Source organism: Cervus elaphus, chromosome 7 (assembly GCF_910594005.1).
Source record: "Cervus elaphus chromosome 7, mCerEla1.1, whole genome shotgun sequence".
Classification (NCBI taxonomy): Eukaryota; Metazoa; Chordata; class Mammalia; order Artiodactyla; family Cervidae; genus Cervus; species Cervus elaphus.
The window spans coordinates 4,177,688-4,191,475 of NC_057821.1; the positions used below are offsets into that span (position 1 = coordinate 4,177,688).

A 13,788-nucleotide genomic window follows, 5' to 3' on the forward strand; every position below is an offset into this window, starting at 1 on the left:
AACTGCATCACTTCTAGCAGGAAGGTCAAATGTAGTGGGAAGGTAATTTCCTGCAGGTGACAAGATTTCCATAGACTCATAGCACTAATTTCGTGGAATGCCAATTACAGGGAAAAGCCTCAGACCAGGACAACAGCTACCTGTCAAAAAGGAGCTCAATGCTGAAAAGGAGGCAGATGCTCTAGGTAAATAAGTGATACCTGAATGTGACTCAGGTACCCTTGTGAGAAACACTAACTCTGGGCCAACATCGTCTTTGGAAGCCCACTCCTAGGCAGTGTCGTGCATTCCAGAGAGCCTGACAGTCAAACCTGTGCACTTGTTCAAAACACACCTCTCACACACAGTGATCCTGCCTGTGCGTAAAAGGGAGATGAGACACATCAGGCCCCCCATCCACCTCCGTCAGGGGGAAGCCACCGTCTCCCCTGCAGCACGGCTCTGCCTGCCCATTTCCACAGCCCCTCCTCCAGCCTTCTCTCGCCCTCCCTCTGCCAAATGGATCTAATTACCACAGTGGTTTGAGGCTCTCAAATTTCTTCCCTTCAAGCTGTAAAGATATCCTCAGACCGAGCCTCACGTTCAGAACGGCTGTCAGCTCTAACTTTAATGGGCATTTAAATTTAATGTCAAGCTGATGCCTGTGGAAGACCTTGATTAAATCTGCAAACAGTAGACTCTAACGAAACCAGAATTTTAGAGTTGTCTCATTTCGCCTTTCAAGCTTAAATCCCAGAAGTTTTCTTTTTTTCTGTGCAAAGAATTGCAAGAGTTTGTTTGCAAAGACCCTGAGTATCAGTCAGGCAGCAAAGTGTAACAAGCAGGACACCGCCATGCTTTTATAGAGAGAGATCCCTCAGCTTACAAGGCCGTATGATTTATTTATTTTTTTTTTTGGGAGCAAATTTTTATTTTTTACAAACACACCAAAGAATCATGCAATGCTGCCAGCATTGGATGCAATCCTGGGCCACAAGTCTGCACATTCCTTTGCAACTGGTCCTGTGATGGCAGAACCTTTCATCTCGCCTTTATTGTTTACTATGACCCCTGCATTATCTTCAAAATAAAGAAACACACCATCTTTTCTCCGGTATGACTTTCGTTGTCGAATTACCACCGCTGGATGTACCTTCTTTCTGAGCTCTGGTTTGCCTTTCTTGACTGTGGCCATCACCATGTCACCCACACCAGCAGCAGGAAGTCTATTCAATCGTCCCTTGATCCCCTTTACAGAGATGATATACAGATTTTTGGCTCCTGTGTTGTCAGCACAGTTGATCACGGCTCCAACCGGAAGACCTAAGGAAATCCAGAATTTCGCACCAGAGGACCCACCACGTCCTCGCTTCGACATCTTGAAGGCCGGAAAGGGACAAAAAGGACAAGGCCGTATGATTTAAAGATCCTTCCTTTTCATTGCTCTGTTCTGCTCCCTCCCTTTCAAAGTCTGTAACTGTTTACTTTCACGACTACAATATTATAAGCGACTACATATGAAAAGTTTACTTAAACCTTCCTAGTATTCTTTCATGCACATTGCAATTAAGAGTTTTAAGACATCTGAATGGAGTGAGAAACAAAATGAAAGAAATGGGACAGTATCTCCACAAACAACATTGGTGCTCCCACCAGCTGCAGATTTCCAACCTGGGCTCGGCTTCTCCTGTCTCTTCTTTTGTCTCTGATCACTGTACAGCCTCTCCTCCTTGAAGAGGTAATAAAAGATGGACGTTAAAAAACCCGGAAGGCTCATGTTCTTTGTCATTGGCTGCTGCTTTGAAAAGAGGTTGCTGGCTTTTGATTTTTGAGTTCTTCCTACATCATCTGATTCAAACAGGTCTTTCAAAGAAAACAAATCAAAATTGTCAAGACCTGTGAAGCATGAAAAATAAATTGCTTTTTCCAACTCCACAAAGCACCAGAAAGGCATTAATGTCTATCTTCTTATATAAACCTCTAACCCCATCCTCTAATCTACATGATTCACAAAATATTTATATATTCTTCTGTATAATACATGACAGGAGACCAAGCCTTATTACAAAGAAATGAAACTTGGAAAATAACTAATATTTAAACTAGTGTTATTTTGGAGTTTGACTAGACACACATAAAACATTCAAATTCTTGAGGCTGCTGGGTAAGACAGTCATCTCTGACACAGGTGCTTGCTGTCGAGGGCTCCGTACAGGGTGCTCAGGCTTCAGGAGAGAACACGCGGCAGGAAAGAAAGCCTTGCAAATCGTGCCAGGTACAAAATGCCCTGTCCTGAGGCTCTCGCTAACCTACAGCATGAGGCTGTGGCTCGATTTCCCTTCTTGTAATACAGCAGAGACCTGCCTTTCTGTGTTTGGCTTTCCATCATTAACTTGATTCTGAGGTTAAAACAGTACTCGTCCTTAACATTAAAAAAAAAAAAAGGTTTTGCAGTTTAGGGATGAAGTGGTTGGGAGTCATCAGATTTCTGCTGAGAACTATACATGATACAAGGAATAGTAGATGGTTTCAGAAGGGAGAGATTTATAGAGGTAATTTGTAGTGGAATAACGCTATTTTCGGAACTAGGTAATAAGTCACAAAGACAAGCAAAGACTCAGATGTATCTCCTCTAGTTATCAGTTCAGTTCAATTCAGTTCAGTCATTCAGTCGTGTCTGACTCTTTGTGACCCCATGGACTACAGCACACCAGGCCTCCCTGTCCATCACAAAATCCCGGAGCTTACTCAAACTCATATCCATCGAGTCAGTGATGCCATCCAACCATCTCATCCTCTATTAGTCCCCTTCTCCTCCCACCTTCAATCTTTCCCAGCATCAGGGTCTTTTCCAATGAGTCAGTTCTTCACATCAGGTAGCCAAAGTATTAGTTTCAGCTTCAACATCATTCCTTCCAGAGAGTATTCAGGACTGATTTCCTTTATATGTCACTAAATATTCCAAGAAATCTTTGCCCAGCAGCCTAAGATAAAAACCTTATCAGCTGACATTTTCAGGTTCTGATGGTTTGATCCTGTTTAAGACAGACAGTGCACTGTCTCATGTGATTAAAGAGGATAAAGGACAAAAAGAGTCCATATGGTATGTGTGTAACTGACTCACTTTGCTGTACATGTGAAACTAACACAACACTGAGAATCAACTATACTACAATAATAATAATAGTAACTTTTAAAAAAGGGATAAAGGGCAAGGGCCCTCTTCCTCAGGAAAAGAGAGCTGTGTAGAATGGCACCCAAGGGAGTCAGTGAGTGAGGGTCACGTTTCTCTATGAGTGTAAATGCTCTAGCGAGTGAGCAGCGCCCACATGGAGGAAATACCTCAGATCAGGGCACCACCCGCAGGCACACGGTGCATCACCAAGGACAGGCAGGGAGCAGGGCACTAGTTCAGGTAACACCCATAACCTTTCACAACCAACTCTACTGCTAGCACCGAAACAGGCATTACTAAAAATACGAGCATAGTCACAACCGAAGCCAATGAATTTAGGAAACCTACCTGGCAGTTCACAGCAACCACAGAAGCAGGGAGGTGTGGAAGCTGGAGGGTGGGATGAAGAAACTCTTCAGTCTTTACTTAGAACCTTCTCACCATAGTGATGGCTGTCCCCCCCAAGAGCGCGGAAGTGGCAGCGGAAAAGGATTACTATGGTTTTATATAATAAAACCCTTCTATTCCTTATAACAATATGAGTGACTGTACACATCCAGTTTCTCTTAATTCCAGAGTCACAACTCACTTCAGTAGAGTTCGCTCCCATTCAAAGGAGCAACAATTCTCTTGCTAATGCAGAATAACTTCAAATGGCCAAATCAAGAGAAAAAGGAAGCAGGAAAAGTTTAAAATTTGGCAATATGTTGAATATATGTGGTATCCAGAATACCACATTAAGACCTGAGGCAAAGGCATAATATGAGTCTCACAATTATATGCAGACATACAATTATATACATTTTGATATTTATTAACAAAGATGGTCCAGAAAAGGTCTGGGCCAACATTACAGTGGTAAGTGTTAAACTAAAAGCTGTTCTCAGTTGTATTGTTTCTAGGGGACAGTAACCAGTCCAGAAGGCTGCTTTCTCTCCTAAAAAAGGACTTAAGTCACATCATTCAAGTGTTAGATTTCAAAAGAAAGAAATACTTCCTCTTCTCTTTTGACAAAGCAAAATACACTGGAGGTCTTTGTTTTTACCTGCAAGCCTGCCTTCCTGAGAAGCATGCACGTGTGGATGGATGAAGGAGGTAGGGCAGAGGGAGAAGGTGACGAAAAAGGCAAAATCGTGAAGTTGGAAATAAAAGCCAGCGAAGAAGATGGGCTACCAACTACCCAGGAATCATTCACTGAAGCAACTCCTCCAGTTCCTCCAGATCCATGTCCAGAGCGGAGCTGAGCGAGTCCAAAGCGGAGGACGAATCCTTGCTTCTCTGGACACTCTGTCTGGGTTGGGGCATTTCAGGTTGGACAGACTCCTTCTTGATGTCTTTACCTCCACTGAGGATCCGCTGGCTCTCAAAAAAGAACTGGTTTGGATGACTCAAAGAAAAGCCACAATCATCCACCTGCACGAGAAGCAGATGTGTGTCACAACAGTACAAACATAACAAAAGTACAAATAAAGGGGGCGTGAAGAACCATGCAGACCTCATTCAGAACCTACTCAACACCTGAAACATAGATTCTCCTTCAAAATCTCAACCACCACTTAAACGATCTCACTCACAGGGAGCTCCAGCCACCCCCGGACAGTAACAAGCCATGAGGGGTACTTCTAGTCCAGACCCCTGCTTCCCCACCCACCTCCTACCTGACACCTCAGATGCTCAAAGGTGCTGCTGCTGCTAAGTCACTTCAGTCATGTCCGACTCTGTGTGATCCCATAGATGGCAGCCCACCAGGCTCCCCCGTCCCTGGGATTCTCCAGACAAGAACACTGGAGTGGGTTGCCATTTCCTTCTCCAATGCATGAAAGTGAAAAGTGAAAGTGAAGTCGCTTAGTCGTGTCTGACTCTTAGTGACCCCATGGACTGCAGCCTACCAGGCTCCTCCATCCATGGGATTTTCCAGTACTCTTGTCTGGGAAATCCCATGGACGGAGGCACGTCAGAGCAAAATGCCTGGCATCTTGTCAGTCAGTATTTGTTTAAAAAAACAAGAAAAGGAAAAAGGAGGATCTTCCTGATGAGCTGAGTCTAGAAGGATGGGAGAGTAACAGCTGGGATGAAGAGGGTGAGGGCCATCCAAGCAGCGGGACCCCAGGAGCGGGGTACAGAGCGCTGCCTGGAAAAGCAGGAGGTGTAGGCGTGCTGGTGTGCAAGGCACAGAATGGGGCGACAGGACAAGAGGCTGGGAGGAGGCCGCGGCCAGACCGCAGAGACATCTGACAACCATATCAGTAACCCAGACCAAATTGTGTAGGCATCAAGATTTTTAGTAGTCACTAAAATTTCTTAAGAAGGGAAGTGATGTGATTAAAGATATGTGTAATCTTATGGCGGATTAAAATGGATTAGCAGGGGGTTAAAGTTACCATTACAGTTCAGGATGAACTTTCTTAACAAGTAGACCAATAAACAGAAAGAAGATCCTTCCTGGTAAAACTTACTTGAGAATCCCAGGGTTCTCTGATTCTCTGTAGTCATTGTTGATACATGTTGGGCCAAAAATTTTTAAATAATTCAGTGTATAGCAGATTGATAGTGTATACACTGACTTAAGAGTTACGACCCAGATCACAAAGAATAATTTTTTATCTGCTCCTTTCCTGCTTAGTTTCAAAATATTTCCTGAATGTTTTATCTATAATTTTTATTAACAATGGAGTCATTTTGTGAGCTTCTTTATTACATTAATTTTCACTCAATTCATAAACTGGGAGATTCAATATAAAGTTTGCATTTTACAAAGTGTTTCATGAAAAGTAAGTTTATTTCCCAGCACATTTTCAACCAGTAGACTTTGCTTTTATGAACAGAGAATACTAGAGATTGGAAAGATGTAAGGAATCCTTTCAATTGAATCTCCTCCAAGAACAGACTAAGAAACTGAGACCCAATGGCTGAGACACAGTCATGGCACTAGTAACCAGTTGTGCCAGAATCAGAATTCAGGCCTTTAGGTCACTTAGTTACTCTGAAATCTGTTTTAAGGGGTTTTATGCAAAGTCAAACTTATAATCACAGCATTATAAATGTTATTTTAGAGATAATCTTGTCTATAAGAATTATAAAAAGCATAGTTGGGTCACTTTAGGCAAAAAGTGCACCTTTTATTCACCTTTTGTGGTAATTAATTACATATTTTCTACACCTTGTTTCAACTGTCAAAATATCTATCACAGATATCTGTGGAGTAAATTGAGTGATTAGATTTCAATATGGACAAAATGAAATGTGGTCATCTTTACACACCAGGCTTCTCTGCTGGCTCAGATGGTAAAGCGTCTGCCTGCAATGTGGGAGACCCAGGTTCCATCTCTGGGTTGGGACTATCCCCTGGAGAAGGAAATGGCAACCCATTCCAGTACCCTTGCCTGGAGAATCCCAAGGACAGAGGAGCCTGGTAGGTTACAGCCTATGGGGCTGCAGAGAGTCGGACACGACTGAGCGACTTCACTTTCACTTTTCACTGTATATTAAAAGCATCAGTTTCTTCTCCCCTGAAATGGGGGTAATAATAGTTATGTCATAGGGCTGCTACGAGGAAAACCAAGGAAATATGAGGATAAAAAGAAAGAGTTGTTGGTTCTATGAAATCTACATTAAATGCTTTGGAAAGATTCAAGAAAGGGAAGTTAGTTAAAAATAAAACCACCTGAATTCTCAAAAAGACAGGGGGAAAGATCATACTGCTTTGTATTATCATTAAGTTCTTTTTCCACTTTAAAGAAACACAAACTGGAAATCAGTGGTGGTGTATTATGTGTATGGTTTTTGAAAAAAAAATGCAATCAAATTCCCATCCCTAAACTACACTCAAACAAAAGACTTTACCTTTATATCATAAAATTAGCAAATAAATGTCATTCAAATGTTTTAAGTTTAAAATATAATGTTTTGTTTGTGTTAGTTGCTTAGCCGTGTCCAACATTTTGAGACTCCATGGACTGTAGCCCGCCAGGCTCCTCTGTCCGTGGAATTCTTCAGGCAAGAATACTAGTGGGTAGCCATTCCCTTCTCCAGGGGATCTTCCTGACCCAGGGATGGAACCCAGGTCACCTGCATGCAGGCAGATTCTTTACCATTTGAGCCACCAAGGAAGCCCAAAATGTAATGTTAGTTTACATTTGAAATGTAATCCATTTTAATTAATATTTTTATTAACCAACTAAATAATGCCAAGGGTATTGAAATGAGGGCCTGTAACAACCAAGGTTCTGTGTGACGTCATGTTTCCCAACTTTCTCTCTTAGGTCTGCAATTGTCCTTTCTTAACTCATTTTGTTAAATAAGCTAATTTTACCAAACATCTATTAAGATGCCTGGTAGCATGATGAACTTAAGAAGAGTTTCCTTCTGTTTACTGGACTGTATTTCTTCTGAGATGGGATATTTCTTTTTAAATTTTTCTTTCTTTCACTTTTATTTTTGCCTGAAGGAAGTTATCTTTCATCCTGTTCAGGAACTTAAAACTAGGAAGTTTTAGGGAGGAAAGGGAGAAGCATAAACCAAATAGAATGAAAATAGATTTTACTTTAAATCCAATTAGTAAAAAGAATAGAGTAAGAGATTTAGCCACATCAAAATCTCCCACTTAAAAGTTAGCAGCTACTTCCTTTGTGTGGTGGTGGCACTCAGTCAGGTCTGCCTCTCTGCAGCCCCACAGACTGTAGCCCTCCAGGCTCCTCTGTGGAATTCTCCAGGCAAGAATACTGAAGCAGGTTGCCATTTCCCACTGCAGGGACTCTCCCAACCCAGGAACAGATCCTGTGCCTCCTACGAAGCCCCACAGTTTCCTTTACTCCTCATTAGAAAACAAAGCGGGGTGAGATGCAGTTTGCCTCATTCTATATTTGGAAATACTAAGTGAGAATTTTCACAATTTTGTTTGCTGTGAATGTTTCTCTCCTTGCCTTTTTTCTTGTTTGGTTGCTACTGGTGATATTTTTCTTTGTGGTTAATAATAATTTTTTTTAATTATGTTTTCTACTTTCTGTTAAGTTTTGAGAGAGGGAAATCCTGTGACGCATCTTCACTCTGTCCAATGATCTCGGGAGTCCCAAAGCAAAGATCTAACATAAGATGAGTAGAAGAAAGGTGGGATAGAGACCTTTATAGGCTACGTAATAAATTTTGAGTTTTACCTTAGAAGGAGGGATGCGGAAGGCTTTTAACATGTTTTTAAAAAGCACGTTACTAAAATAGTCAGACTTCTCTGTTTTAGAAGTCACCCGGCAGCCATGTGGAGGAGAAGGAACTGAGCAGATAAGTGTGCAGCTGCTGGGGAAGGAGTCAGGAAGCTGCCGCAGTGAGTGATCCACACAAGAGACAGTGGTGGCTCCTGGCCCAGGGTTCTGACTGATCCCCAAAGTGATCTTGATCAAGGATTAAAAAGCTTAAGTGTACTTGGTATATTCTATTTAAGATTGTAGGAAAATGTGTGATAGATTTTAATAAGATTTGTGTAGAGATCTCTTACAGTGAAAAGGAATTATGCTCAGCTGTTTGGAAAATAAGTATCCAGAATGACTCAGTACCTAAAGAGACCTATTTCTAAAGAAATCATTTTCAATTGAAATCCAGAGTTTAATCTACACAAATGCCTAGTGTTTTCATTTACAAACAGAGTATGACAAAATTTTTAAAAAATCACTACAACATAAAATATTGCTCTCTAAAAATACTGAGGAAAACAGATTTCAAGCAGGCCTGCCTTTGATATCTACTAAGTGAATCTCTCTCTAACATCTGCTTGGAATCAGCATGGTTTGCACACGATGACCTTCACAGTAACAAAGGTTTCATATATCTGCTGTAGCAAATGTGGATTCTGAAGGAATGGAAGCAATACTGTTTTACCTATGCCTATGGGATGTTTGGGTTTTAATCAAGAGGTTTTCAATGACAGCTTATAATGAGGCAGCTGGTCTTACCAAAAAAGCCATATGGAACCATCACAGCACTGCTGTAAATGTTATCAGCTAACGGGTTCATTTTCAAAACTTTCATTAAAGTGAGTTTGATCACAGAGGGCTCAAAAAAATAATCACAGGTTTTTGGGGGAGAGCAGGCAGAGTGACAGCAACATGACAATAAAAACAGATTTTGTTTTTAAATTAAATTAGAAAAAATAGTAAGTGAAGAGAGAGATTCACAACAAAAAATCTATAAGGAGACATTTAGTGAATACAAACAGCCTTTTTATTCCATTGGTTTATTTGTGGTTTAAAGTAGACTTTCTGTATGTGGGAGGATTTAGACATGTGTCTTTTTAGTCTCTTCATTAATTTAAGGCAAGTTTTAAAAATCAGCAATAGTAGTAATACTCTTATAGGAATAATCAATAGGAGAGATGCTACAAAAGTGGATCTGAGAAATAAACACTTCTTACTTTTTAGCAATGTCACAGACTCAAGTGTTAAATATAATTTTCAAATCTTCTTAAAAAAAAGAGGTTAAATTGACCTTAATTTGTGAAAGTTATAAGGCCTTTTAATTAAAAAGGTCCACAAATAATTAAGAATTAAATTAAATTAAAATTTTCAAGTTGAGCAAGCAAATTATAGTCTACAGGGGAAAGAGTTGTGCAAGGCTGACGCTGAAAATACCAAACATGTGGCTCATCTGTTGAGATTCCTATTTTAATAAAACTGATGACAATTTGTTGTTCACTATTATATTGACATTTAGTTCTTTCAACTTCGTAAAAATAAAATTTTTATGTTTTTAAAGAAAAACACTGTTTTCAACAGTTAGGTGTAATAGTAAGAGGACTAGACCCACGGCCCAGAGCAGACCAGGATTCTGTCTCCAGAATTCTGTTTCCAGACCTCCCACTAACCAGCTGTGGTCCTTCAGGCAAGTCATGTTGAATTACTAGGCCCGCTTATTTTTTAAAGTAAACTGTGAAGGCTGGATCGTGAATCCAGACAGGAAAATACTAATGGCCTCTACAGTCGTTATTACAAACACAGTTTCAGGTGCTCTAGAACACAGTCAGGATTGGCTCATGAGCTCCAGGTGAGGGCTTGACAGCCTGTTCAAATCCAAGCTTCACCCCTTAGGGCCTTAAGCCCTCAGACTCCCTAAGCTCCGTCATGATGGGGATGTGGATTGGGCTTACTCTTGTCTGCGGTGTGAACCAAAGGACCCATGTGTCCAGGGCACTAAGTGCTGGGCCTGGCACATGTGAAGGGCTTTGTTGGTGTTGGCTGACATTATTCAATATTATTATTATTTTCATTATTATCAGTGATGTTATAAGATACATTTGTCCTATGAAATTTAATGTAAGAAATTCTGCAATTATATAACCACAAAAGAAAAATGATTTCATGAAAACCAGAAAACATAAAACTGATTATAAAACTTAAAAGTACCATGGTAGCTGATGATGAATTCTATACACGTAGCATCTTTTTTGGGAGGATCATGGATCCCTCTGAAACCTGATAAACACTAGGCTCCAAAAATGCACAATATGTACCTAGAGAAAAAATGTTTCAAGGGTGCATGGCCCAGGTCCATTCTTAGCTTTCTGTCCCATGTTACAAAGCCATGATCGGGACCAGTGACTGCAAATGGGGGGTCTGTGAGCTAAGTCGACCTGCAGACATGCTGTCAACCTGCACACAGCCACAGAACTTGTCAATGGTCACACCTCTAGCAGAGTGACTAATTCACTGGTGTTCATCTCGGGCAATTTCACTTTTCCGGGTTATCTGCCTGACCCCTGCAGACCTCTGAGTTTGTGACCTAAGCATTACACCTCTCAGAACCTACTAGCAGGCCTTTTGTATAGCAGTCTGGCAAGAAAACAACCAAACACATTTCCCTGACTCCCTTGCAGCTTGGGGGTCCACTGCATAACCTAGGGTCTGCCATGCAGATAAACATGAGACTGGGAAACAGACTATGGTAACATGAGGGAGCAGCCACAAGTAAAAGCATTCAATTTTCTACAAGGAAGATGGCAAAAGCCTTTGGTTCTTCTGGACAACAGGAGCCAGTGTTCCAGACCTACTCTGAGGATTGGGTACCTAAGGCCTGAGGGTCCAGTCCAGCCCACCATGTGCTCCTATAAACAAAGTTCTCCTGGGACAGATGCAAGCCTGCTCCTTCCCACAATGTCTAGGCTGCTTTTGCATGACAGCAGCAGAGAGGAGCAGGTGTGACAAAGGGCACGTGGACCTGTCATGATCTGGCCCTTTACAGAAAATCTGCCAACCCTTGGTCTCATCCCTTGAAGTGGAGTACTTGAAGGTGGTAGCCGTAGCAAAGTAAGATTTTCTCAGAGTGTAGTTTTTCTTAGTTACTCTATTGCTGGATCTGCAGCATTCAAGCTTAATTCCCTGCCCCTTCCATAAATTTTATAAGCAACCTCATGTTGTGTAATAAATCCCTTTCCCCTGAAAACAGCTGGAGTGGTTTCTACTGCTGCAGCAGAAACTCCTAAATGAAACACAGAGTAACAGAAGACAAAGGATAAGGTTATAAAATTTAAAAATTTACTTACATTATGTGTCATCTCAAAGAACTTCTGACAGGCTACCTGGTAATGTGTCCCTTTTACTAAATCCAAAATCTAAAAATGAAGGGAAAAAAAGAGAAAGAAAATTAGAAATCAATTTTCTTCTAAACCACTATAGCTCCTGCTTGCTGGCCTTTTCATAATCTTCATTCCAGACAGGAAATGCATTAAATCATGTGGCATGTTGTACCCCTGCAGCCTGGGCACTGTGATAATTTTGACATTATACAGTAGCTGTTTGGGTCGGCATTAAACCACTGATGACAAGAGATAAGAAGTGATCTTTCTGACCCACTGACTGTGAATTTCAATAACTTTACCTTGACAACAAGATGAAAAGAAATCCCAGCATTATGATTTTGACAGTTATCGTCAGAATATCATATTGCAACACATCTTCCAAAACTGTAGGTATAAATCTAGTAACCTAAATGGTTGGTGCATGAAGCAATCAAGTATACTATTTAGATTTTTATTTTCCACATGACCACTTTGTACAAAAATAGCATAAAATACAACTGTGTGCCCATCAGGAAAATCTAATGTAAACCCTTTGGGGATGAGTATCTGTGGAGAGGGAATGCTTTTGCCTTCAATCAGATTTGTCCTTTTTGAAATGAAGTTATTTCTAGTAAAGCTCAGCAAAACATGAGAGTAAATAGTCCATTCTGAACACCTATTAGGAACATCATCCCATATTTTGTAAATACAATTTGCTTCCCAATTCCACTTCATGTAACCTCTTCAGAGCCACGTAAACTCCCATCCTTATCAGCAGAGTGCAATGCCAGCTGAAATTTGTAAATTTTCATCACTTCTCCTGACAAATAAAATACATATGTGGCCTGTTCATAAAACACAGTACAATGCTGGAAGTAAGAAACAGCCTCGAATGAAGGAAAAAAATAACTTTGGAGAAATGTTAATTTCTATCCTTTTTCGAAAGCATGAACTTCCTATCAGACAAAGAAATGTAAGTGAAATATCAAATTCTTGCTGTCCTCCTTACTGAATATAGCTTACATCTTTTGACAGATACAAAAAAATTACAGTACAGAATAAGCAGCACATTATACTGACAGGAGTGTACTTAAAAGAAGGTTTTCTCTGACTGTCTTACAGGTTACATTTCTAAATTTCAGGTCACCTTTTACTAAATCCTACATGAAAGGACTGTGTAAATGCCAACCAATCATAGCACCCAGGATTCTGCCTGTCTACCCATGTGACCTGTCCACTTTTCTTGAATTACTAGAGCAAAATGAAAAACACATGAATTTAAAATGAATGACTGTAAGTCTTTAAAATGAAGAAAGTCACAAAGTTTTTAAAGTAATTCAAACATTCTGAGCTCATACTCGCCAATGTTTTTACACACAGATAAGTCACCTATGCTGAGCTGAACTTGCAGTTGAGTACGGCAAACATCAGTGATACCAAGGTATGAATATCTGTGGATTACAATCTTGAAGAAGCAAGGACTTTAAATATAAACATGTTTAGATGATGCCATAAATTACCTGGGAGAAAATGAATTCACAGAAACAGACAAAAACCTCAACTGTGTTGTACGGAACAAATTCCCTTTATGTAAAAACAAAACAATAAATCTAACACCCTATTCTATGCAAACACACTTCATGTTTATATCTATACATATATATATATGGTATATTTAAATATCTTGCAAAATAAATATGTAACATTATATATAACAATCTAATCTATATGTTTGGGAAACATACTATAAAACAATATTTTTATAATATGTAAGAAACATAATAGTAAAATTACGTAGTTGGGTAAGGTACACATATAAAAAGTTATTATGAGAAACTGATATAGAAACCATAGAATGCAAGGAAAGATGATGTATCTTGAAATTTTAGGTTCCATTAAAAAATTAAATTTAGATTTAAAAAAAATCATACAACCATCCTCTTTCTACCCCAATTCCCACTCCACTCCAGAGATTAGGTTCTTTCTTAACGAAAACCATTTACTTTTCCTCTTTTACTTCATCTTCCTATAAAGAATTTTTATTGCAAGTTTTCTTGCAAATTCATAAATAAATCACTTGCCCATCTACCCTTAA

General features: G+C 40.0%; 2 protein-coding genes across 4 annotated transcripts in view; both read right to left on the bottom strand.

Annotated features, from left to right (window-relative positions):
• Positions 1-904: 904 nt before the first annotated feature.
• Positions 905-1,372, bottom strand: LOC122696885 (60S ribosomal protein L23-like). Its single transcript, XM_043907021.1, has one exon. The coding sequence runs from the start codon at positions 1,355-1,357 to the stop codon at positions 935-937; it is 423 nt and encodes a 140-aa protein (XP_043762956.1). The 5' UTR covers positions 1,358-1,372; the 3' UTR covers positions 905-934.
• Positions 1,373-3,947: 2,575 nt separating this feature from the next.
• The window catches only part of PRIM2 (DNA primase subunit 2), a 308,888-nt gene continuing 299,047 nt past the window's right edge, over positions 3,948-13,788 (bottom strand). For all 3 annotated transcript variants that reach the window (XM_043907010.1, XM_043907009.1, XM_043907011.1), the window contains exons 13-14: positions 11,679-11,747; positions 3,948-4,567 (exon numbers count right to left, since the gene is read on the bottom strand). In XM_043907010.1, the coding sequence (XP_043762945.1) occupies positions 4,346-4,567; positions 11,679-11,747 (291 nt within the window). In that variant the 3' untranslated portion in view covers positions 3,948-4,345. The remainder of the gene's footprint in view (positions 4,568-11,678; positions 11,748-13,788) is intronic.

What these genes read in the sequence shown, in the direction of transcription:
- LOC122696885 (XM_043907021.1), bottom strand. Translation starts at nt 1,357, where the DNA reads ATGTCGAAGCGAGGACGTGGTGGGTCCTCTGGTGCGAAATTCTGGATT.